At 40.2% G+C, this 26,925-nt stretch overlaps 1 protein-coding gene and 1 long non-coding RNA gene across 2 annotated transcripts; one reads left to right on the top strand and one right to left on the bottom strand.

Annotated features, from left to right (window-relative positions):
* Window positions 1–1,165: 1,165 nt before the first annotated feature.
* On the bottom strand, window positions 1,166–24,461 carry tbc1d9 (TBC1 domain family, member 9 (with GRAM domain)). Its single transcript, XM_015011266.2, has 21 exons — window positions 23,735–24,461; window positions 16,712–16,822; window positions 14,608–14,726; window positions 14,302–14,530; window positions 13,482–13,743; window positions 12,839–13,046; window positions 12,458–12,664; window positions 11,611–11,775; window positions 11,386–11,536; window positions 9,496–9,710; window positions 8,576–8,693; window positions 8,206–8,491; window positions 7,710–7,839; window positions 7,472–7,570; window positions 7,254–7,322; window positions 6,284–6,524; window positions 6,134–6,199; window positions 5,523–5,609; window positions 4,611–4,679; window positions 4,007–4,110; window positions 1,166–3,696 (listed from the first exon to the last, which is right to left on the bottom strand). The coding sequence occupies exons 1-21, from the start codon at window positions 23,853–23,855 to the stop codon at window positions 2,923–2,925; spliced, it is 3,831 nt and encodes a 1,276-aa protein (XP_014866752.2). The 5' UTR covers window positions 23,856–24,461; the 3' UTR covers window positions 1,166–2,922.
* Window positions 21,852–23,961, top strand: LOC106932514 (uncharacterized). The gene is made up of 3 exons (XR_001421288.2): window positions 21,852–21,933; window positions 23,242–23,411; window positions 23,706–23,961. It is a non-coding gene; the product is annotated as an uncharacterized LOC106932514 (long non-coding RNA).
* Window positions 24,462–26,925: the final 2,464 nt, after the last annotated feature.

Below are 26,925 nucleotides of genomic sequence, written 5' to 3'. Positions count from 1 at the left end.
CCTACCCATCCATAATAATAAAATTTTGGAAAGAAGAACATTTTTAGGAGATTCAAAGCTGTAATAACTTCCAGCCTTTTTAACTCTGTTTGGGACCTGAAACATTTTGAATCATTTCACTTAATAAAATTTCCCTTTTAATGAAAAGTCATATGAACTCGAACTCTTTCAACTGTTCCTTTCAGACAAACATAATGTTCGATGGATTAATAATTTATTGCTCCCTCAGGAGTCCAAAAAAGGCTTGTTCCCACCAGCCAATGTTATTCTGGTTTGGTGTCTTACTGAGCTGTGATTGGACGACTGCGACCACAACCCCCACAGACTTGGATATAGAGACGGATGAGTATTTCTCGCTAAATGACATACACACCAGCTGTGAGAGAATCAAGACTGAAACTCATTTGAAAATAATTGCTATAACATTTTATACATTCTAACTACAATCACTCATTTGGAAATTTTGAAACTGAGTACTTTAGTATTTCTTAAACTTATTCTGTAAACTGAATGCTGTTCTTAGAAATGTTAGTTTTTTAAAATGTATTGATTTTGCTTTAAAAATCTGTGGACTTTGCTGTGTTAGCTCAGTCTGTGCCAGATAAACTAGCGCGTATCTATGGGTTCTGTCCACAGAGCCGGCTGCAGCTGGAGGTGTTTGGTATCTTCGCGGGTCATTAGGTCAGAGGTGGAGGGGCAAGCGATATCAGTTCATGCACCCATTAACTTTTGGGTTGTAACAAAAGTTATTCTTACAACCCAATTTCTAATAACTGGAAGAAAATAGATGGATGAAAAAGAATCCGTATCAGGGGTGTCCAAACCTTTTGGCTTGGGGACCAAAACTATCAAGTTGAAAGAATCAGAGGGTCACAAATAAACACAATATTTTAATTTCATGAGAAAAGCAATTGGATTTCTGTACGAGAAATGTGTAAATTGTAGATTTTAAGCAAAAAAAGGTTTACAAAATAAAACAACAAAAAACAAACTGTGACCAAAGGCCGTTCAGAATTGTTCCGAGGGCCGTAAATGGCCCCGGGCCGCACTTTGGACACCACTGATATCTTTGGGTTAAATAAAGGAATTCAATGCGAGTTCTGCCACTAGGTGGCAGTCACGCACAATTTATGGCAAAGTCTGAATAAAGCTCTGGAGGCAGCACTCTGAATTAATGACACTGATTTTAATTAGACGAGTGATACACAACGCACCAGAATCCAGAGCAGCAACATCTGGTCAAATAAATTCAACATATTTACAGTAGAAAAAAAAAATCATGTGAAAATGCACAAAATAAAAAAACATGTCTGGAAGGACAAAAATGTAATAAAAACAATAAAAGGCAAGCAGATGCAGTAGTGGGTTTTGACACACTGTAAACATATAAGCTCTTCATTTTAGTGTAATAATACTGAAAGAAATTAAAATATTTTCTCTGTAGCTTAAATAAAATGTTTTAGCAGTTGAATAGAATCTGTCTATGTATTTGTTGTACAAGTTGGTTTCATTTTTTGTCAACTGAAGAAAATAAATAATCTGCTAAAGTGACGAACAGCATTAAAGTGAACTGGAGTGTTTTCACAACAATGGATCTCTATCACTCCGTCTTCTGGCTCCTTATAAGGACGTAGCAGCAATCAGAATTGCAACTAAAGGAAGCAACAGTTTGACCAGATGTGATAAGTGACGATACACACTAGAATATTAATGTCTGAGTTGGAACCGTACTGTACAGAACTGTGCAAAAGTTCTGTACAAGTTGCTTCCATGGAGTTGAACTTTCATATTTCCTGCTACTAAACTTTCAGTAACGGTTTCAAAGGTTATGAGAAGATCTAACAGCTCTGAAACAAAGTATAGAAGTGGTTTCAAGCAACACTACATGGGTGGACATCTACACGGCCTAGTTGTACAGAGATATCAGATTAATACCACTTATGCATATTGTCTTATAAAGGTACAGCCACTACTTATAAACACTTGATTTCATCTGAGCAAACCATGAGCGAGTTTCTTCTCTGCAAAAACTCACAATCTTACCAAGTACGTTTGGTCCAGTTTCTTAGAAGTCTTGAAATTAACTTACAAGTAACTTTTCAGAAAGATATGAGAGCTTGTTTAAAGCCAATAATTTCTTAATATTGATGAAAATGTTCTAGTTCAACTGGCAGATTATTTCATTTATAACTGCCGGTTATAAATGAAATAAATGATTGCAATTTTCTGGCCGATTACAAGCTTTAAAAGTCTGACCTGCAGGTTCTGATTTTGGCCATGTTGATTTTTTTTTGTCTGAAATGTTGCTAAATATAGCAAGAAAGTCGCTGAGTTGGCAACAATGGGTTGACTGTTAACTGCCAATGTACAGAAAGTCGAGCCTCTCTCACTGCAGAGCAGAAGAGGACAGAGGTTGATTTTTAAACCTTTGCCAAGTAAATGAGATCGGCGGATAAGATCAGCTTTACATGTACGCGTTGGCCGATCAAAGATGGCCCATAATTAAGGAAATCAAGGCTGATTTATCAGTGGGAAAAATGTCTTGTTTTAAGTGAATAAATCTCCCAGAGGAACTAGTACTTTCTCATCAATATTAAGTGATTATTTACTTAAAACAAGCTCCTATATTTTCCTAAAAAGTTACTGGAAAGTTAGTGTACCTGAAATAAAACAAACCTAACATATTTTTCACTAGAAATTGGACCAAAAATACTTGGTAAGATTTTGTATTTTTGCAGTGTGGTCTTCTCTTCAGACAACAGGATCTATTGATTTACATGGTAGGTTTTAAACTTCTGGTAAAATACGTCATTAGAAGCAGATTTGGTCACATTCTTCACATTCTTTCACATATACACTTGTACAATTTTCTCCACAATCCTAGAAAATGTCACGGAAACCCTTCAGAACAGCTTTAGTCCTTCAGCCAGAGAGAGAGATCTCATAGTCACTAGTGGACAGCAGGGGGCGCCCGACTTTCCGCACGTTCTTGGCGTTGGTGATGCATGCCGCCACGTCCACCGGCTTCTCGAAGTACCGCACCAGAGCCTGTTCGGTGAGGACGGAGGCCAGGAACTGCTCGAAGGTGATGGCCCAGTCTTTGTCGATGCTGGTGCTGTGCGGCAGGCCGCCGCCGTTGGGAATCCCTCTCCGTTCGCGCTCCGAGGGCCGCTCGTCGCTGCACACCAGCACTGTGTCGTCGGCGATGTCTTCGCACTGCAGCTTCTCGTCCAGCTCGTGGGAGCCGGCGCTCAGCACCGAGTACGACGACATGGACGTGTCGTCTTTTGTTTCGTCGTCGGAGATGAGCATGGCGGATGACGTCCCCGTCTCCTTGGGGGACGAGTCTTCCAGCTTGATGTCCTGCATGGGCGCCAGCTCCTCGCTCACATTCTGCTGCTTGGCGTCCTCGCAGGGGCTCGGCTTGTCCTCCAGCTCCGCCGGGATGAAAACATCTCCCAGATCCAGAGGGTCTTGAGTGGATTTGAGATCCACCAAGTCTCTCCTGCACAAACTCGACTCCGAATTCGTCTCCTGGCTGGGATCCTTCCGGCCGCAGGAAGTGAAGAGCTTCCCCACTTCTCCCATTTCCAGCAGCAGACTGGTGACGGTTGCAGTGGCGTGATAAAGCTCCTGCTCAGCTACATCCTCACTGAACATGCTGTAGAGTGTCTTACAGAGCTCAATGAACTGACTCTGAAAGACAGAAACAATACATCACAATTCTTATCATTACAAGAAATGTTCACAATACATGATAAACATTATGATAAATGCCCAAACCTAAACAAGGGTTGCTGGTGCCTATAGAGATTTACTCTACACTAGGGATCCATGGATCCACTTTTTCACTTCTGATACCGATATGTGAGGTTTAGTATCGGCCAATACCAGTCCGATACAGAAAAAAATTGCTGAATTAACTTAAAACACTTAATTTTTAAAGACACAGACATAAATGTTTACGATCTCTAAGCACAAAGCCGTTTCTCAGATCAAATCCTACCTGGTTCAGCTTTGGAAGGTCCTTTGTGCTTTCTCGTTTGGGCTTCGTCTCCTCGTTCCACAGTTTCAAGTAGTGACGGTAATCAGGAGTGCTCAGTTTCTTCACTGTCAAAGAAATTTAAAGAATCTCTTCAAGATTTTAAAATTTTAATTAGACGTTTGGTTCCATATTACAGTTAAAACATTCTATAAACGGCACACATTTTCTTGCTAAGTATTTAGTAAAATTGCCTTTTAAGCTTATAACTTTGGTCAAACATTTGGGTTTCCACAAACGTCTCACAACAGTTTTCTAGAATTTTAGCCCATTCCTCCTGACAGAACCTTATTCATATGAAGGAAATCATTTGAGTGCTTTAGCAAACGCCATTCTCTGGCTTTCTATGTTGCTTTTTGAGTCGTGGCTTCTTCCTGTGCGAGCGTCCTTTCAGGCAGTGTTAATATAGGACTTACTTCACTGTGGATGATGACACATAATTAGCTTCAGCCTGCATTTTAAGGTCTTTGGATCTGATTCGCCCATTTATCTCTGACACAGAACCTCCTTCTTCCCTGATGAGGATTTTTATTCAGCATCTTTTCTTGTGTCCTATGATTTCTCTCACCTTTTTCAGTCTTGAACGTAACTCTGACGAAGCCATCATCCTTCTCGCCTCGACCCTTTGAATCCCGACCTGAGAAGAGAAGTAATAAATAAGTAACCTGAGCTACAATAGATGTCTTAGATCGAAACATACTTATGTTTTAGAATGGTCTAGTCAAAGTCCAGATTTAATGCCCAAGGAGGCAAGACACAATGTGGTTTTATTTATTTATTCACTTGATTTTAATTGTGTTTCTTATTTAACGGAAACATATTTATCTATGTTTACAGACAAAGTGCGTTCACACAATATTGGCATTGTGTTTGTTTTTCATACATAATTCCAACAATTAACACTGAATTTTGTCATATTAATTTGCAAAATTGTGGAAAAAGTGGTTGAAAAAGCAGCTAAACTATTCAAACTTTTGAAATACATTAAGGATAAAAAGAATGGAAAAGGCAAAAACAAAAACTGATTTAGAGCTGTCTTTGATTACTAGTAAATCAGACATTTATCAACATATTTTATTTATATTGATTTTGATTATGGCAAATTGTTAAGATGGAACAATTAACTGACGTTTTTATGGTTTATAGCACTCTGAGCTGCTTTGTTGCTGAAATGTGCTTTACAAACAAACTTGACCCAAATTGGACAAATGTATCCATTGAACAGCTTCTGCTACGTCATCTAGTTGAATCGGCAGATGGGGCTTCAATCAGTCAGTGGGATTTGTGGTTGCATGGTTAACACAACTGCATCCTTCATGTGCAAATCACATCGCCACAAAATCTGATTTTACTTTCTAACTGCCTGATAAAAATCTCCAGTCTGCTTTCCGAGTCTGTGTACCGATCTGCTCTGACTAAACCTGAAAAACAAAAATACGTGCGGCACAAAGGAGTGATCTGTTAGGAGGTTTAAACTTACTGATGGATGTTTCTGGAGTGATGTCTTCGAAGAAGTACTGAGTGGCTTCGAAGGCCGAGTCGGGCTCTTCTTGCTCATGAGTGATTTCTGGGGAAAAACAGTTTCTTTACAGAATTAGGCTAAAATGAAAAGTTCAGGGAGGCTGAAAAATTCTGTGTCTTGTTGAAAAACAGCATAATCTCTACAGCAGTGCAAAAAACTAAACCTTACTGTCTGGATACTAGTACAAATAATTTAGTAACCTAGAAATAAGATAAATAGAAGCGTTTCTACGGGCCATATAACGCCACAATTTAACATTTTGAAAATAAATTCACTTCATAGAAACACATAGGTTCTTTTGGTCGTATCAAAATTATTTTATTTTGCAAAACTGCAATCACACAAGTCACATGAACAACAACCAGAATGTCACTGATGGCGGAAAGACGAATTAGAAAACAGGAAGTAGATGGAGGATGATTGCACAGCATATTTTTTAATTTGTTCACGTGATTTTAATTGCATTTCTTATTTAATGGAAACACTTTGTGCTTTGACATCTGTAATAGAATGCAGCTACTGGTCAGTAGTATTAAAATATTATTTGTTGCTACTTGTCTGACACTCACCAGGCAAGACGTGCATCTTGTAGAGGAGCTTCAGCTTCTCTGTTAGATCCCCATGACACAAAACACCTGCAACACACAACATGGAGTTGAGAGCTGAGACAGAACCAACGACATCCAGAACGGATGTGTTCGTGACCCATCCCTGCTTACTCAGGCCGTTGATGAAGTCTCGGAAGTTGAGCAGGGCGTCTCCGTTTTCGTCCAGCAGACGGAAGAAGCGCACCGCCAGCGGGTCAGAGTGGGCTCCGTTGGCCCAGGGGAACAGCAGGGCGAACAGGCCCTTGAACAGCTCCACGTCGATGCGGTACTGCTCCAGGTACGGCAGGCTGGGGTCGTGGCGCTCGGTGGGGTTACTGCTGCTGCCCCAGTAACAGCTGCTCAGGTGCTCCGCCTGACGAAGACAACAGAAGAGGCAGGTACAAACTTTAAAAAATGCAACTGGAACTGAAGTGCTGTTTGTTTTGGCAAATTGACATCATTTTGGTAATTCTGACTGACCTAAAACAAGAGACGTTTGGTCTGATTTAACTTCAGACAGTGAGAAATAATAGCAAAGCTTCAAACTGCTGATAATTATTTTAGTAGTTTTTGGTTTCTGTTTAACAACTATGATGTAAGATAAAAACAAAAAACAGCATTTATTATTTTTCTGACTGTGAACTTTCAGTTATTTTATGGAGTGCAAAACTGGTCACTTGTTTTAAAACGGCTTTGTAATTTTACGAAGACAACAATCATTACAAAGTTGAGATTTTAGCCTATTTAGTGCAGCTGTAACCACAAACAGTCGTTACTGTGTGTGTGTGTGTATGTGTATGTGTGTGTGTGTGTGTGTGTGTGTGTGAAACAACAAACGCAATTCTGCCGTGATATGTTAAACCTTCCTATTATCTGCTGAAAGCTTTGCTCTCTCACTCTCTTTTAATCCTCATTCCTCAATAACAACATTCACACTGAAGAGTGTTGCAGCACCACCTAATAGCGTTCAGAATGGTGATGTTGACTAAAACTTAAACCTTTTTCGATTAATCTGTTCTGGGTTGAATTTGTGGTAACCTTCTTTCTATAATGATCAAGTTTATATCTTGCGTTTTCTTACGATTAAAAAGTTCCGACTCACCTTGAAAAGCACATAAAGCTCCTCCAACTCATCAATACTGAAAGCCGTCTCTGTCACAATAGTTCGAACCTGGAATAAAAGAGAACAAACCGTGAGGATCTCATCTGTAAAACGACACCAAAGCTTCTTTTGTTACTTTCTACAGCTAGATTTAACGAGCAGCATGGAATAAACTCTGCGTGAAAAAGAAACTCTTAATGATTGCAGAGGTTTCTTACCACGTTGCGTTTGGTTGTGTCCTCAATGGTCTGAATGACCCTCAGTCTCTGTTTGAAGCGCATCTGTTCGATCACGTCTGCGCGGATCGAGCCGAATTTCTACCGAAAAGGAAAAAACACAGACATGAAGGCTGGATCTCTATCAGTACACTGCAAAAAACACAACATCTTCAAGTTATTGTGTTAAAAACCAGCCTTGCTAGTCAGTCAGACAGACACAAGCCGTCAGATGTTTTACCTCATAGGAGCTGCGGACCAGTTTGAAGATGTCCACCTCTGGATGTGGTTCTCCGTTGTCGGTGAGCAGAGAGTGAAGGTGAGGGATGGGAGGGAGGGTGCTGTCCTTGTTGGTCACACTGTCCAGGTACCTGCACACAGACAAAATGAGACCAATAAATGTGAAGTTATTTGGAAAACATAAAAGGTTATTTTCTATTAAATTAAAAACTGATTTTAATACTGAAATGCCAGAATCTGTAAAAGAAAGAAGTTTTGTGCTCTAAGGCTGAACAAACTGAAATTTGAAAGCTAAAGTGTTAACTTTACTGTTCTTGCAAAAATATGTGCACCGATTTATCAGCTTGCCGATTTATTGGTGCCGATCTCCTTAATTTTGGGAGATCAGTGATCAGCTGATACTTGCATGTGAAGCAGATCTTATCCACTGATCTTATCTACCTCAGCTAAGGCCTAAAAATCCCCTAGTAGCATCTCTAGCATCTCCTCCTCCTTACCTGCCCAGGACAGTCATGGCCTCTCCGTCGTCCTTGCAGCCCAGCAGCTGGTGGATGTTGGCGTGCAGGACAGAGAGCGCCAGCTGAAAGATGACCTTGATGCCGTCGTAGAAGAAACAGTCGACCACCACCACGGCGCTCTCGAACGGCATGACGGACAGGAAGAGGGTGAGGAACCAGGAGAGGGAGATGGTGGATATGACGCCCAGGTCCTGCATGCAGTCATACAGCTGTGGGACATACTCGCGGGCGAGCTCCTCGAACACTCCCTGATCAACCAGGGCTCCTAAACGTGAAGGATCGACGCCGTTACGTCTTCACACACACAAATCACCAAGTCAACAGTCCAGTTGGATGTGTTCAGACTGACCAACTACTCTTGTGTTGTAGTAGTCGGGCAGCATCCTCTCGCAGAGAGCCACCAGGAGCCAGAAAGCTTCTTCTTCTTTAGCATAAAGCAGTAACACAGATGTGACGATGTTCATGGCCTGTCGAGACAAGAAAGATTCAAAAACAGACCAGGAAGGCGAGCAGCTGCTGCTGCTGCGGCTGCGGCTTCAAAAAATCATTTTAATATGTCCCAATAGACACATGATCAGTATCAATAGATAATACGTCTGGTAGAATGTTCTGAACCAGTGTTCGGTTCTGGATCACTGAACTGCACAGCATTCTGGGAGATGTAGGCAGAGGAATAGCTTTAGCTGCTCAAACTCACATCTACCTTAGATAGGTTAGTGGAATCATCTAACTCACTCACTCTTTGGTTACCTAGCAACTCACTCACTCTTTGGTTACCTAGCAACTCACTCACTCTTTGGTTACCTAGCAACTCACTCACTCTTTGGTTACCTAGCAACTCACTCACTCTTTGGTTACCTAGCAACAACCTGTTGAGTAACTTGCGCTGCAGCAGTTTAGAGTTTCACCAATGTTCCTCATAACTGCTTAAAAATAAAAAAATAACTTTGTGGAGTGAAAACTACGGATGAAACAGGAAAGGTCACATTTGGTTGGCAGTATTTCAGATATTTAAAACAGAAAACTAATCAATAATTGTCGATATCGACTGATACAAAATGATTATATCATTTTTATCTCATCGTTCAGCCCAATCCAGAATGTCCCTTACGTTTTTTATTCGCCTTATTTATCAACATTTGATTCCGATCCAGTCTGATGCCACTTGATGGGGCCCGATATCTGATCCTGTGATTGGATAGCGACATCCCTCGCTGCTGCTGCTGCTGCTGCTGAGTCATGTTGGGATAATCACAATCGGGTCTTCACCTGACAGTATCCGATGTTGGGGTTCCTGAAGGCGTAGGCGGTCAGGACCCTGCGCAGTGCGGCGATGCCCATCTCGTTCTGGAAGGCCGGGTGCTCCGGCAGCGAGCGGTGCAGGTCCCTCTCGATCTCCTCGGTGGCCAGGTTGTACTTCCCCATCGATTTCTCCACCAGGTCTTCGTAGTAACCGGGGTGAGTCGTCATCTCGTTGATCGCCCCTGACCAGGAAAACACGCAGGATTTAAAAACTGAAAGCAGCAACATGTATGACATCTGAAATCATTTGCAATAAAATTACAAACATGCCTTTTTGTTTTCACATGCAGGTAAATTCAGAAACTTAAAGAATAAGGTATAATGTGTTATAGTGCAGACAAAAAGTAAATGAAACTACGATTCTGTTTTTGCTGCACTGTCAGATTTAAATAATTCTGATAAAAGTAAAATAATGTGTAGAAATCACAATAAAACTAAATATACCTTATGTAAATCAATATTATTTATGTTTTAGAAATTTCCACCTAAATTGGAAGTTTTTTAAGTTTGCGGCACAAAATCAGTTTTGTTCTCCTTTCATCTTTTCTCAGTTTATATGAAGGACCAGAAGCTGCACATTTAACACCAGATATAGTTCATATTAATAAAATGGCTTCATTTAACCTGTTAGTTCAGTAAACCTGCAGCTGTTCGTGCTCCACCTTTTTTTAATCGTATAGCACATCTCTGCAACAAGGCAGTTCAAAGTTCAAAGATCAGTGTGATTCAAACTGAACAGTGAACTCTGCCTCCTGCACTGAGGATGTGTTTACTCTCTAAAAACTGGGTCAGGCCGTCTGTGACCAACCTACTTTCACTCAGGTGATGATCTGCAGCTGCAGGCATGAGACACGTAACTGTGGTTGTAAACTGAAACCTCTGGATCGTGTTCTTACTTGCGGCGTGTTTTGGGTGGTGAAAGATTTCGCTTCACGAGCCAAAGCTTGAAAAATGACACACTGCTGTTCCCTCTGATTCAGGTAAATCCAGCTGTGTTGGATTTTTTCCTGTCAGTTCAATAATATGCAACGTCTCCTTTTTCTATATTAACCCTTTAAAGGCCTGAAATTAACCTGACAATTGCCTTTAAAACTTTGAGACGTTTCTGGAAATATTTTGTAAAAGCATGTAGTTCAAACATTATGCAATAGCAAAGGCCGACTCCTGAGGTTTTCTTTAACATCTATCGTCTTTCTCAAGTCTTTTTGATCAGTTTTGTTCCTGATTTGTTTTAATCCAAAGTGACTTAACAGGATGACCTATGCCCAATTTTGATATCCAAAAGTATTCACACCTATTGACCTTTTCCACATTTTTTCACATTAAATCCACAAATTTTGATGCATTTTACTGGAATATTGTGACGTAGATAAACCACCGCACAACATTCCAATTTAAAAAGGAATTTAATGTTTATTTTGTATTTTTTATGCATCTTGATTATTGTGTAAACTGCAAAGCTGCAGCTGTAAATGCAGCAAAAAGGTGGTTCAATAAAGTATTAAACTCAATGAGGCTGAGCAGAGTAGAGCCATTTTCCTTCCACCTCATTATGCACTACTTTGTAACGGTCGAAAATGTAATCCTAATTAAGTACATTGAAGTTTGTGGTTGTAATGTGACAGAATATAAAAAGGTTGAAGGAGTATTGATGCTTTTTGAACAAACTGAATCAAGCTGCAGAAGCTTTAGAGAAACTTCTCCCAGCAGATGTTAAACTGTTGTTGTCTAATCTGTAAACAGGAAGTCTTCGTTTCATAAAACGTGTCTGAAATACGCTTCAGGTTTCCTTTTCGGCTCAGTGTGTGGTTTCCAGCACGGGTTCCTGCAGGTAATGGGTTTGAATTGTTTGCCCACCTGAGAACAGCAGCCACAGCTCCCCCCTCATGCTCTCAGGGATGCCTTTGAGGACGAGCTCCTTCGTCTTCTCCGTGCGGTACATGCACACCCCCTCGCCGTACTCCGTGAAGTGGTTCTTCCACGCCTGCTCCTTCAGGAACTCCTTAGCCTGAGAGGAAGTGAAGATGGCAGGGTCAAAGGTCGGGCAGACGAGACGAGAGGATTTTTCATAATGGGACTCACCAGTTTGGGGTTAAACTCCTCAGGTGAGCGGCGGCGGTACATAGTCATGAGGGCCTCTGAGGCCGTCGGCACGCTGTTGTCGTTCAGGTTGAAGGTGCGTTCGATGTCTGAGGCCAGAGTCTGCTGCGGACTGCAGGAGAGCAGGGAGCCGTGATGGGAGTAAACCTGCAGAAGAGCAACATTTAAATGTATTTCTGAAAGGTGAGGCAAGTCAAAATGGACTTTTAGCTTTCATGCAAACAAAACTCCTCAGTGTTTTAGTAGTTTTTCTGGAAGCTTGTTCCAGATTTGTGGTGGATAGAAGCTGAATACTTTCTCTGTTTGGTTCTGGTTTTGGGGATGCAGAGCAGAACCAGAACCAGGAGAACTGAGAGATTTGGAAGGTTGATACAACAGCAGCAGATCTTTAATGTACTGTGGTGCTAAGCTGTTCAGTGATTTATAAACTAGCACCAGTATCTTAAGGTCTGTGAGCTGCAGGGAGCCAGTGGAAGGACGTTAGAACTGCTGTGATGAGCTCTAACTTCCTGGTTTTAGTCAGGATGCCAGCAGCAGCGTTCTGGATCTGATTTTTAGGCAGACCTTTAAAAATCTGCAGTAGATAAGATAAGCTGCAGTAAATAATGTTTACTGCATCAGTAAACATTATTTACTGCTGCAGTAAATAATGTTAGGCTCTGCAAGTTCCTGAAGCTAAAGTATTCAATCTAGAAATTCCACATTTATTCATTTCCTGGTATAGCCTCTTATTTATTTATACTCCAGAACAATATCCTGCTAAAACAGTGACTCCCTACTTTTTGTCAGAGGTAAGGAAGATCTGACTGAACCCCGACTGTGTTTTTACCTCGTCATCCGAGCTGTTCAGGCTGCCGTTCAGCTCCCTTTCCAGGTAAATCTTGGAGGTGGTTTGCTGCAGGAAGTCAGAGATCCTCTGCACCAGGAAGTCTCTGTCTTTCAGGTTGGCAAACAGAAAAGTCATGCGATTCTTGGTGCTGATGGAGAGCGGGCTAGGCAGAACGTTGGAGCTGTCTGCCTTCTCCACGATGGTCACCTGCAGGGCATTGAGACACATAAAAAAAACTAAATCATTTAGATCTTCCCAAATAAGACTCTCCTCAAATCACAAGTTGTATTTTTACAACCTGCCTTCCCAAGGCTGACAGGTGGTGACACACCACAACATGCAAACTATTACAACATGACCAAACTGCATGTCCTTTCTCACCTCCCGCAGGGGGATGATGAGGCTGCACAGCGTCTCCTCCTTGCTGGTGAAGCAGATGTAGTTGGTGGACACAAACATCTGGCCCAGGATGTGCATCTTGTTAAACGGCGTCCACAGCGTGCAGTCTGTGTGTCCGTCCAGTTTTTCGTCTTTGGGCAGACGGAAGAGAGCCCGGTAACGCTCGCTCTTTGCTCTCGCGTCCAGATCTCTAAAAGATGCAAAACCTTTGTATTATATGATGTTTTACTGAGGAGTTTTGAAAAAGATTAAATGTTTTTGTGAAGTTTTACAACTTGTGTGAATGAATAGACCAACAGACAGAGCAGTGCACAGCAGCCAAGTCAAATATTTGTCTAGATAAGACGTAGCGACCAAACACGGATAATACAATTAATTCAAAGGCTCAGTTTATGTCACCACATTCTTTGGTTTCCTACACTGCAAAAACACAATCTTAACAAGTAGTTTTTGGTCTAGTTTCTTGCAGTATATCTTGCTTTTGTTTTTTTCCAAGTGAACTAAAATATTTGCACTAGAAACTAGATCAAAATGACTTGGTAAGGTTTTGTGTTTTTGCAATGTAAGAGTCTCTTCCACTGATATGTCATCCAGCGTTAGCGTGGTTGTGTTAGCTTTCTCGTACCTCTTCAGCGCCGACACTTTCTTGGGCGACTTCTTCTTCAGCTTGGGCAGCGAGCGGTCCAGTTCGAAGCCTTTGTTGTCCAGCAGCCGCCGCATGGCGATGTTGGCCAGCTGCTCCGCCAGTTTGAAGGTCTCGTTGATGTTTAGGAAGACGGAGAAGACGTGCTCGTTGGCGCGAGTGCTCACCTTGATGACGTCGGGCAGGAGGAGGGTGGCGCTCTTCTCCAGCTGGGTGATGTCGGCCCAGCGGACCACCAGTTTGGCTGAGAGTGAGGAAATGATACTGTTCAATTTTAGACATGACCAAGCTATGCTTAATGAAGGCTAGCTGTAACTGAACCTTGGCTTAAGAAACTTGCTCTCTTAGTTGATTGTAAGCTAAGGCTGCATTCACACCAGCCCACTTTAATCCACTTGGACCAAACTCTAGTTTGTTTAGCTAGAAAGTCTGGTTCGTTTGGGGAGGTGTGAAAGCGTAATCAAACTTTTATGCAGACTAAATAAACAAACTCTGGTCTTCCTCCAAACCTACGTCATGGTTTGGTTGCAGTGAACTCTTGTGCTGTTTAAATATATATGTAAACGCCAAACACACCGAAGGCTGCTCCAAAAGCAGAAAGTGGACTATAGTGCAGGGCATTCTGGGTAAATACAACCAACACAAACTCAAGAATCTAGCACTAAAGGTAGAAATGACTCTCAGTCTTTAAGACAAAGAATAAATCTTACAACAGCAAAAATCTGACAACACTCCATTTTTGTTTTTAAGCCTAAAATACGTACACTGCTGGGATGTATTTTGATACACAGATAATACACACCTTCTTTTCCCAGTAAATATGAGTAGAAGCAGATGTGGTTGATGCTGAGGTACAGCCATCCCTGCCGGGGAACCTTCCCCTTCCAATAGCTGCAGGAGTAATAGTTGACCAGCTTCTCTTCATCTGGCATCCCAAACAGTTTCCGGAACTTCGAACTCGCCTCCTTAAATTTGTCCGTGTCGTCGTCCTCTTTGACGTCATGATTCTTGTTGAACTCTGCGATTATCCCCTGCAAAAGAAACAGAAAATTGACAATTACAGAGGCATGACACAAAGGGGCCTTTCTGCATGAGGCTGAGGACTCACCTGCACTTTTCCTTTGACAAAGGTGGTGATGTCGTTCTCGTTCTCGAAGATGGACAGAGTCTGCAGCAGGTTGTGTTCGAGCCACTCCCAGTGCTCAGTGATCTCTTTCCGAGACGTTCCTGCAGGTCGAGGAGGACAAAAAAAGTTGGACTGTTACAGAAACACATTGGGCCTAAGGCGCCATCATGCTGAAAGGACAGTTAATTTATGAAATCCACTCCTTCATAAATCATGTGAAAACTTTCTCCATGTTTAAAATAATATTCTTCAGAAATTACTGCAAGTGAAAAAATATTAAGACTTAAAAAGCTCCAATAACCTGGGCGGATTTCTCTGCAAGTCATTAAAAAAACAACTTTGAATCACTTCCAGCATTCAGTCTACACCTACCATCAATTACAGTAAATCCTATTAAGTCAAACTAATTCAGCCGACTTCACATGAGGTTCAGGACATTAGAATACTTCAGCTAAGGCAGTAATTTGCAGATAAGATGAAAAGAATCAAAATAATCTTTAAAAATAGTCTGGAGAACAGTCCAAATTCAATTCAATTCAATTTAGTTCACCGCCAATTCACAACTAAAGTCAGCTTAAGGCACTTTACAAAAAAAGAAAAATCATTTCAATTCAATCAGGCATTCATTTTAATTGATCCTTGTTATCAAATAGTACAGTATGCTCAATTAATTATTCAAACTAATTTAAAAGGTTTCCATCTAAGGAAATGACTGAGTCAATGGAGAAATAAGGACCAACAGTGATATTAATAAAACTGAATATTTCCCTGACATTTCTGAAAGAAAAAAGAAAAGCTGGACAGAAATCTTTCCTTCCTAAGATTCTGGATAACAAAAATTATAGACGTTTGTAGGAGAATGGGTTGTCATCCAATTAAAACCAATTCAGGAGCAAAAATGAATTCAGTATTTGTTAGTTTTCTACAATAATTGTAGGAGATGGGTGTCACAATCTGTATGAAAAAATTACAATTGTATATCAGGGTGTCATTTTTCCAACCTAAAATCCAGGAGTTTGACCACATCAGAAATCTTTATACTGGACTTTATTATATAAAGAGAAATGTCAATATGTGGAAAAACCTCAACAAAACCAGCAGTATGTTCATATTCTGGTGCCATGTTTTTATTCTTTTCTAAAAACAATGAACAAAGAGTCTTTCATAGTAAATTCAATATTTGGCTTTTAAGCGGTTCAGCGATGAAAACAAGACCATGAGAGCGAAGCCCTGGGGCTCTGAGAAACGGTTTCAGCACAACAGAAGAGCCAAACAGTCAGCAGGGAGTTTATCCAACAGACCAACTGAAGTCAACAACAAACACTTTAAACTTTCATTTCTGATCATTCTGCTCTGTTCTGGCTTTTTTTTATTTCAAATTAAATTAAGTTGATGCTGAGATGTGACAGTAAAACAGATTATTTAGGTAGAAACTGATCCCAGAACAGTGATGGTTGCCACACGCTGCAGCTAACAGCCCTTCATTTAATGCACTCTGACCACATTAGACATCAGATTTCTGGGAGGAGGAACAAAGAACTGGGAGGAGATGGAAAAAGAGCCAAATCTATTTTAGAGTCAAGCTGTTATGTTAAAATGTCCATGTCAGACAAATGACTCCATTTAATAACAAACTGGTTGTTCACCTGTATAAATAAGATTTTAATTAATCTTCATTTAATTAAAAAGAAACAAAAGGTTCCTGCCAAACGACGCAGAAAGCCGATCAGGGAAACATGCAACATGATGCGGATATATGTGGCGAAGACGATATAACCTGCAATATGTGAACAAATACAAACAATGTTCACCTCAGCATCCTTTTAAAACAACAATATATTACTGCCATAGCATGCAGGAAGGCATGGCTAATATTTGCCGTCCAAGCAGTCCTTTGCAACATTAATATTGCAAAAAGTGATACTCCAATGGTGATAAATTTGCAACATATTATGCAACCCATTTCATTCAGCCTTTATCTGACTCCAAACAGTTAAAAATAAACTTAAAGTTTAAGTTGTGGCAGCTGAGTTTATTAATCTGTTTTGATAACATGAGGTGTGGGAGTGAAAAAATGTTCTCCTACCGTGAGCGATGATCCAGTAGACTACAGAGTCAGGGGTCTGGTAGAGGATCCGGTAAGGAGCCATCCGAGCGCTCGAGTCCAGAACGACATCCAAAGTCCCAACAAGCAAACCTGCAACCGCACAAAATAAATTATTAAACAAAAACCTGAAATCTTAAACTTCAGATTGTGCTCTAGCAAACAGGAGGGGAAAAAATATTTGATGCAGATTTTAAAACCGTAAATTAGCTGTAGACAAAAACAAAATTAGCTAAAAACATGTCACTATTTTTTCCATTTCAACAGGAAGAGTGCCATGGTTTAAATTTCCTGTGGCTTCAACTTATGTTTACTTACTAACCCGTCGTCCTCTGCAATACCGTTACTGCCCAGCATTTTTCTGACAAGTCCTACTTAAATTATAGATGAGCTATAACCAATGGTCTTATTAATAGTTAATAAGCCCTTTAATAATTTATCCATTAGTTGTAACCAATTAGCATAAATCCATTTGAAGTAACTGACTATTGGTCCAGGTTACGCCAGCGCTTCTCAAACTCAAATCTTCTAACTTAGCATGTTAAAAACGATAATTTAACATCAAGTTAATCCATTTGGGCTTTTTAACCTGTCTTATGCAGGAACATTTAAAATGTTGGCCACACTGCAAAGAAAGGAGAAATCTTAACATCTGACCTGCAGCAATAAAATGTTAAGTAGAAGCTTTTAAAACAAGAAAATGCAGACTCTGTTCAGGCCCACCAGATCCAGAAACACGGAGACAACGTTAAATCCGAAGCTTCCCCGCAGAGTTTCAAACTAGTGAAGAAGTTTTTGTGTAATTTCAATATTCAGTTTGTTTCAGCTCAAAGTTAAACCTTCAGCTCAAGTCACAGGTTGAAGAGAACTGAGAAAGCATCAAAAGTTCTTATTTTATGAAGGTATCAGTCAGGAGAAGTGTACAAAACCACCAATAGGAAAACAGTGACATAACAGGAACCTTATAGCTGAAAGGAGGCCGACAGCAACACCGAAGGAGCTACATGTGAGAACAACCTCCAGTGATGGTCACAGTTCTGCTAATCTGATAACAGCAGGGCTAATTTTGCTTAGCGTTTAGCATTTGTGCTAACCTTAAAATGTTTAGCACTCTAACCTTTTTCTAGATTAACGCTAAAGAGCTAATTTATTTGGTTATTTTGTAAACATTCAGTTGAATAAAGTCTGAGATCTGCTTTGAAATTTTGGCTATTGACTTAAGAATTCTTCAAATAGTTAAAACGTTTATTTTGAAACAAAGACTTTATGCAGCAATTCCATTCCTTCTCCTCCCTCTCTCTTGCTTTTTCCCCTGTAATCATAAATACAAAATCTTGGGGCATTACAGAACATATAAATTATGTCAAAATTAAATTGGTGCTTTCACAGGCAGATATAACTTGAACTGAAGTGAGCATTTAGCATTAGCTTCCACTAAGTCATGTGTTTGTGTAGTACTTTCGCATCAACTATCTTTTAGTTAGTGGTGCCAACCACCCACAGTCTCCTTTAAAATTCAAACATCAGAACCAAGTAGGTTTGCAAGACAAGATCCTTTCCAGGTTATTTTTGTTTTAAAGCTCCTTTGTGACAAATTGTATGACTCATGTAAAAAATGAGTAGGTGGGGGAGGATAGAGGAGACAAAGGAGGGAAAAGAAAGCAGCTTTATTAATGAAGGGAGCAGTTGGTGTGCAGGAAGAAAGCTCAGATTTCTCCTTAATCTTCCTTCTCATCTTATTTTCACCATTCAGCACCTATTTAGTTATGTAAAACAAAGCTGACACTCAACATTCTGATAAAGAGGAAGCTGCTTTTGCATTCATGACATGTTTGACTACAGAAAAACAGCAAGTTAACGCCAAGTCACTGCTGACGCTTGCATGCCGACCTGAAAAAAACAAAAAAAGGCTTGAAGGTGTTAGTGTAAACCAACGTGTGACAAGCTGATGCTTCCTTCAGAAATCTTGTGGTGAAAGTTTGTGAAAACCTGCAGATCTGGACTCTAGTTGCCCTACATGAAACAACCAGCTTGATGGAGGTGTGAGTTGAGGTTTACTTCAGGAAAACCAAATGAGAATAACTGTGTCAGACTGCAGTGGAAACAAATAAGGTCTCTGGGTTTTTTCAGAAGAAACTTTCAGCTAAATCTGTCATATCTTAGTCCAGCACTTGAGGAATCGGTGTTCTCCTCTTCTGTGTTTGATGCCAAACATGAAGCCTGCAGGACTAACTCACAAAAACACAACGTGCTCCCTCTCACCACAACCTAAAAACCAGACAAACAGACAACAAAGCAGCTCTAATAGTCCAGTTATCCTTTCTGACTGAAAAACTCCTGCTGCTCAAAAATAAACTCTAAAAAAACAAAAAAAAAATCATATGACACTCTGACTTCTCTAAGACAGAGACAATCAGATGTTCCTGCTGCTCGAGCGAAACGAATCACATTCTGAGCTTGTTTTTCCATGTGGTGGAGGAGCAGGAAACCAGGTTCACACCATGTAAACAGTTACTTGTTTCAATTCACATTTTCGGTCCTCCCCCACAACTTGAAAAGAAAACAGAGGATCTGTGGTGGGTAACCACAAATGTCAACAATAAGCCCCCTGACCTGAAACTGATACAGAAACTGACCAAATTAGGCTACCTTCAGTAGGGCAATATACGTTCCCATCGTCTTTAACCATCAACATTCACTTACAAGTGTTTCACTGCAAGCTGAGGCCTGCAGAAGGAGAAGCATGATCCTCTGCAAACAAAAATAATTTGTATTATGAAATGCGGTGCAAAAAAAGAATAGTGTGCAATTTTATGCCGTGAGCAACCTTGTGTTCAATTATGCAACAAATGACTCAACAGCCTGTGACTTAAAGCATTTACAGTGAGATCAAATGGGGTTTTGTTGTGTATTTTCCTATTTTGCTAAAAACAAATTCCCCTCCTGCAGCTTTTGTAGCTTTTTTCGTCAACGTGACGCCTGGAATATGAGATACAACAATAACATACCAATCAGGACTCTTTGACAGCCCACATGCAGATATGATCACTCGCTGCCTTTCCATTACAAATGTGTGAAAATCTTTGTTGATATTCTGCTGATGTTGAAACAACAATTTTTCAAACAATTGAGGCGTTTCCATTAGATATGACATTAAAATCACAAATAAATAAGCTTGTTCACTCGATAAGTTATTAAAAATCATGGCAGCGATGAATGTGAACAGCTACAGAATATATATAGTCATAATCTCCATGACTGTGACTTCCCACCCCATTTTACAGAACAGTTGTGGATTCAACACGTTCAGATGACAACTTTTTATGAGCTGTGATGCTGTGAGACTTTTGGTCGAGCTAGCTGAGATGTTCAAAAAACAAACCATCATCTTCCTACCACTTCCTGTCTTCTTTGTTGTTTTCCCCAGTAGTAACATCCAACTGTTGACTTGTGTAATGTGAAAAAAAAAGTGTTTCAATACGGTTGAAAGAAAAAACACTATTTTAGCACAAAAACTATATTTAAATTATATTTAAATTATATCTAAATTAGCTTGTTTCTATTACTCAAATTTATTTTTGTAACTTCATACAAAGCTTCAATTAACTTCCCACTTTGGTGTCTCTATAAAAGATCTTCTGTCTGTTGACCTTTAGTCACTGCTCTGACTGACAGGCAGATTTTCAGGCCTTAAATGCAAATCTGCATTCCTTCTCATGCCCTCATCTTGGCAAAAACCTCAGGTGGAATCTTCTGGGGAAGGGATTAAACGTGGCACCGTGCACATTCAGAGAAAGGGCTGCCCTGCTCTAAATGTCAGGCTGGAAAGCTTCCAGAGATGATTACCATTTTTCTATTTCTCAGAGGCCACAGTGTCATAATGCTGCATCATGCAACCTTCTTCACACTTGATCGGTTTCACCGTGTTCTGCACAAACTGCCCATTCAGACTACATCCTGTCGCGTTTTACGCCTGCGCTGAGCTTCTGGTTTACATGCTCTGCTCTCGTGCTGATGGTGGCTGCTCAGCATCCTTGAGGAAAAGCCGGAGGGCCGTGCCAGTGTTGCCGGGCGCTGCTCAGTAGCAACTGGCACGCACAGCAAGTCAGCAAGCACAGCTTTTACATAACCATGACATCATCCCCCGACACAACTTTAATATTGCCAAAGCAGAGACTGGGTTGGTGCTTTTGATGAGAGTTCAATAGATGTGGCGCAAATAAAATGATCTAGTTTTATTAATGCAGCTTTAAAATTATACTGGTGCTATGCTGGTTTCCATTCTGGATAACAGATGACTCTAAAACTATAATTCAGCATACAAATCAAACAATCAACTGGGGATCAGGTGATTAATTAGCACAATTAGCAAAGGAATGGGAAGACTACAAACAGTTAATTAATTGTCTGAACAAGGATAAAGAGCTTTGACACCTCGAATAAAAAAAATAAACTGCAGCTGAAATGTGTGCGGTTTCTTCAGATGTCTAAATAAAGCAGGGGAAACGTGCAGCAAGGAAATTTAAGAAATAAGCAACACTTTATTTAACAGCTTCTCAGATTCAGAGGCTTTGACAAAAACTATTAATACCAAAAAATATTTCCACCCATGAACTTCTCCACATCTTGTTTCTAATTTTTCTATAAAGTTTTGTTTAATCTAACCGTGTTAAAGAGTGTCATGTGGCAATAATGTCGTTATTTAGCCTTTTGAATGACTGAATAAAAATGAGTTACTGATTGAAGCTTAAGATCCGAACTGAAATCTATTCCATAGAAAGCAGAGAGTGAAGCCTGGAATGACTTTATTTAACAGTAACTTTACTCAAACTGCAGCAGAATCTTTGCTTTTTTTTGACAAATACGATGACCTGCATCATTGTGAATAAAGATCTGAAACTAAGGCCCCGTTATGGGGGCTGTTTTTATTTTTAAATGGTAACTTTTACACACAGAAACAGTGTTTCAGAGGACTCTAAATGTGTTTTTTGGACTATAACATGTTAATTTTGATTAATTAATAACAGATTTTAAAGTGTTTACCACAATTCCTTTTTAAACATACAAAAGTCCCTGAGCCGGAACCTTTGTTGCCTGTTTCTGGTACGCCCGTAAATTTGACGCACAAATAGCAGCGGTGATTGAGGAAGCCATTTCTCTTGTAGAAGACAACGTTAGCAAAGCTAGCATCAACAGGAATCTAGGTAAGTAGAGTCTTAAGGCCTCCTTTTGAAACATTTGCTTCAAATGTTTAGTTAGGTTTTCGTCATCCATTTATAGACTTTGGTCACGTGACAACCAGTCAGGACGCACGTCGGTAAGAATCTGGTGTAAGGGCCAAGAAATGAAACTTGTACAATCCATTCGGCACCTGATATCCTCAGTGAAAACAAAATACATTCATCATTATCGGTGTATATTTCTAGAGATTTTTACCCCAAAATAGGATTTAAATGTCATTTATTAGGTTAATCAGAAGGTAACTGGTGTGAAATATTGCAGCTAATAACCAGCTATAATCCACACCAACATGTTTTAGGTCAAGTCTTTAAGCTGCGATCGGTATTTTACTTCTTTAGTATAAAGGAACTGTGTCCAAATAGGTTGGACTTGGTAGCTGTTGCTGGTCACTAAGCTGCATCTGATTGAGGGTGTGCAATTAATCTGACAGCAAAGAGACAGCAGCCGTCTGTGGTCTGCTTGTAGCTGTCTGAAAAGATAACAAAACTAAAATCACGACTTTTCTCCAACACTAATCAGGGCTGGTATGAATGCATCCTTATGATGTTTACGCCCTATTTAGGACTTAATTAATCAAATTAGTTTGAATTTAGGCACGATTTGAATGCATGATGTGAATGCCAAGAGGACCGGCGACCGCTCCAAAAGAAGGAAGTGGCCTAAAGCGTAGGGCATTCTGGGTAAATACAACAAAAACAAACGCGATATTGTAGAGCTAGCGGGAGAGATAAAATCTGACGGCACTCTGTTTCGGTTTACATTTTATGAAGAAGGAAGTGTCTTCTTCAGAGGTTAACATGTCATTTCCTTCAGTAGGTCTTGGTGCAGCGCCACCACAGGCGAGGATGGGAACAGGTTGCTCAAAGGGTTTGGTTTGTTTGACACAATGCAGTGTGAAAATGATCTGCAGCAGCTGAAAATGTAACCAATGTTGCAACTTTGGTCCCCAGTCGTGAAAAACACCCAGTTATTGCTGGCAGATGAAGACTAGTCTGAAAACAATAACAAAACTCTTCTAATCAGGTGATTTAGTTAAATGTTTCAAACTATACTCCTGAATTTTCTCATGCAGAGGTCTTCATCTGTGCACCAATACTCCAAAAACTGCAGTCTGACTTTTAAAGCCCCAAAATCACCACAGTCAGCTGATTCCAGGCCAGAAAATGTTCTGTGTTTCAACTCGGAGAACATCAAGATCTCAATTTATGAGAACTTTGGCCAGTTATTTCAATAACCTCCTCATCCTTCTGCTGCTGTTTGACCCATTTTAGATGGAGTATGCCAATGAGGAAGAGGAGGATGAGTGAGGAAGAGAAGAAGAAGGATGATTCAGCATGAACAAGCAAACAGACTGACTCTCAGGCTGTTTGGCAAACAGATCCCCTGTTATTCAGCCTCCGTAGCTGTTAGCAGCAGCACAGCAGAAAGCGTCATTGTTTGGGTAGGAATCTAATTTCTTCTGCAGGCAATATCCTTACAAAGTCCCCTGATAAGACAAAAATAAGTTATTTTCTGTGGAGGCTAATATAAGATTCAGCTTTTCTTACGCCTTGAGTTGGTTAATTTCCAAATCAATAAGCAGCATGACTGAGTTACTGAAGGTAAGGGGTGACCCCTTACCTTCAGTAACTCATTGATTATTGATTTGGAAGTCACAGCTGATTGATCACATGACCATCACCTGGACATCTTTAATTAATGGAAAATTGTCATATTTATCACGGTGATGTTGCAGAGTCATGGCAGCTCAAGGCTGGGACTCACCGGCCAGTCCGCCGCCTCCATCCCCGTGGCCTTTCCGTCTCTGGAGGATGAAGTACGGATTCGCTCTCTCGGTGATCCATAGCGCTCCCGCCAGCAACACATCTTCGGGAATGACCCACATATTTCTACTTATTTGTATTTTATTTTATAACAGAACCATTGAATTCACTATCCGGTCAAACTGATCCTAGTAAGTAATGTTCATTAAATTAAAAAAATCAACTATGGAGGCCTTGTTATTCACTTGGGCTAATATCTATCATTTATAACCGTTTAAGACTTAATGATTGAGGAAAAAACACGCATTGAAAGCGCTACTATAAATAAAACGAGCAGTTCGGGCTCGGCTCGGCCTATAAACAAGTGCTGTTAACCAGCAGGTTCCGCTACCGAGTTTTAAGGAAAACTGTATTTCTTTGGGGGGCCGACGGCAGCCTGGCTCGGTTCTCCGCAGCCCGGGGAGCAGCGCTGGCTTTAGTCTTTGTTGTCCATGTCTCCACGGCAGGTGCGAATCAGTCCGCGGATAGCGCTTGTTTACAGGCGTTGTTATATTAGCTATCGGTCGATCTATCCACAGGAGTAAGCGGAAATGTCTTCCAGCTGTCGTGTCCGTCTGTATGCCGACGAATAACCGCGATTTTAACCCCGAGAATGCGATAAATAGCGCTGCGGCTCTGCGCTCCTCCTCTTGTTCGGCTGAAGCGCCGCCGTTGCTGCTGCACACAAAGCGCCTCGGTATGGAAAGCCGTTTTAGTATTTATTCGATGCAATAGATAAATATTTTCCTACATTGGTGTCGGGAAATCCACTGATAATTTAGGGACTGTAAACCAAACGAAAACTAACAGAGAAGAACAGGCGGTATATTTGGGAAAGTGTGACACTAAGTGTGTGTTACACAGAAAATGCCTCCCAAATTAAAAATCGCCACCTTCCTAAAAATAATGGCCTATCATAATTTGCCAAAATTGATTTCTTTTTTTTGCCTACATTATCTTTTTCCAAAAATTGATCCAGACAATTATACTTAGGAAGGTGACAAAATGTTGTTTGAGCAAAATAAAATCTGATTACTTTCATACCAAATCCAATTTCCGATTTTAATAGTTTTTTTCCTCTCTGATCTTTTAAAAAGAAATCACCAAAAACAGAAAATATTTCAAAAAGCTGTTTTTTATTTCAATCATACTGTCTGTTCATGAGACAATATGAATTTAAAGTTCAAATAAATTGGAGCTGTAAAATATGCTTGCCAAACAACATGGTAAGGCTTTGGCAAGCTGACGTTACTCTGAACTGTTGAAACACATTGGTGACAAAAAAAAAATCAACTCGTCTTTTAGCACTCTGTTTAAAATGTTTTATGACCCAGTAGTGAGGACAAAACTGGAAAAGTGGGTTTCTTGGATTATTATTGATCCATTGCACCATCCAGCAGAATCCTGCTTGGCAGAGTAAATCTCTTCACTTGATTATCGGTTTAGTTTTGAACAGTGGCATTTGATAGAAGAATTGAGTGTTATCAGTTATAATTGATATATATATATATATATATATATATATATATATATATATATAACACTAATTAACAACCTTATATATATCCAGATGACTTGGTGGTTTTGAGTCCAACTTGTACTGCTCTCCAAATATCCAAAGCAATAGAGGAACATCCTTCTTTAAGTCGAATAAATGCTCAAACGACTTTCCATACAGCGTTCGCATGTCGTCAACGCGCAGGAGGCAGAGGAGCGTGAGCCGATTGTGTCCCCTTAAAACTTAAGCAGTTTAGTTTTGGTGTGTTCCTTTAACTCGTACATAAGAAGGAACAAAATGTATTTTTTTTTCTTTTAGTGATGCAAAAACAACCGGAGGTCACACTGATAGCCGACTCTCATGATGTTTTTGAGCGTCAATGCGCATTTCACTGTTCCAAGTAACATATTCATCAACTCCCTGCAGGCCAAGCAGAAAGACTACCTCTGTAACTGTGGTAACATGCATGGCAAAATGCATTTTCCGGACTTACACGCTCATTTTGCCAGTCACAAGAAAACTTCTTGTGTTAACTAAAAGCCGTGTGTGTAGATTGATGTTGCAAAACGAACCTTTTGGGAGAAATTTGCGTCATTGTGTTTATGATTGTTAGAGGTGGCTTTGTTGGTGAAAACATACACTTTTTGTGAAGCGTCATTTGACGAATTTAGGGTTTGGTTAGATTGCATAACTTGTTTTAATTACTCAACAAAAATATATTTATGTGCTTTGATTGGTGTCACACTGCAAAAACAAGTATTTACTGTGTCATTTCTACTGCAAATATCTTAATGCACTTGAAATAAGAAATAATTATTTGACCAAGACATCCTTAATTCATTAATTATTATTTTATTGTTTTAATAAAGTTCTACTTCCTATCCCAAATTTTTTGTCAAAAAAGACAATTCAACATATTTGAAGTGAACAAATCTGCCAGTAGAACTATCACTTTTTTTTTTACCAATAGTAAGGAATTATTGACTTAACCAAGATCCTATGTGTTGCTGAAAAGTTATTTGTAAGTTAATTTTGTCTTATTTGAAGTGTATTAAGACACTTGCACAAGAAATGAGAGAAAATTCAGTTTTTTTCAGAGTGCAGATGCATATAATTTGGTTTTGTGAGTGAAGGGGGCTGAATATACAAAACAGCACTTCCACTTTATTATAAAATTCTGAAGTTTGTGGTTGAAAAAAAATGAAGAAATGTGAAAAAGCTCCTTTTGCAAGGTAGCTAAATCTAAATTCTGGATGACCTGGAGCTCAGAGTTCAGGTCTGAGGAGAAGACTCTGCAGAGATTTTCACCAGAGACCTCGCTTTGAGGTGACACTGCTAACCACCAACCACTGTGTGCCCCAGAATCACATATGTCTCTTTAAAAGTTCAGCTTGAGCAGGCGAATAAAGTCAGATTTTGGGAGTGAAGACCGTTGCGCGCCCAACATGCACACATCCTGAGAGCAGCTTTGCTTTGCTTCCTGTTCTGTGTGGCCTCAAAAACAGGATACAGAAAGATGGGGGAGCAGCTGCTCACTCGTCGGTTGACTCAGCTCTGGGTTCAGGTGGTTGTTTACGAACTTTCCCCTTCAATGAACCACTCTGAGTCTCCACGCCGCAGACTCTCAGGGCTGACAGGGTTACAGATGATGGTTC

The sequence above is a fragment of the Poecilia mexicana genome, unplaced genomic scaffold (genome assembly GCF_051168715.1).
Source record: "Poecilia mexicana isolate PSO_F unplaced genomic scaffold, ASM5116871v1 scaffold_1, whole genome shotgun sequence".
Lineage (NCBI taxonomy): Eukaryota > Metazoa > Chordata > Actinopteri > Cyprinodontiformes > Poeciliidae > Poecilia > Poecilia mexicana.
This window is presented reverse-complemented; position numbering and strand designations above follow the sequence as displayed.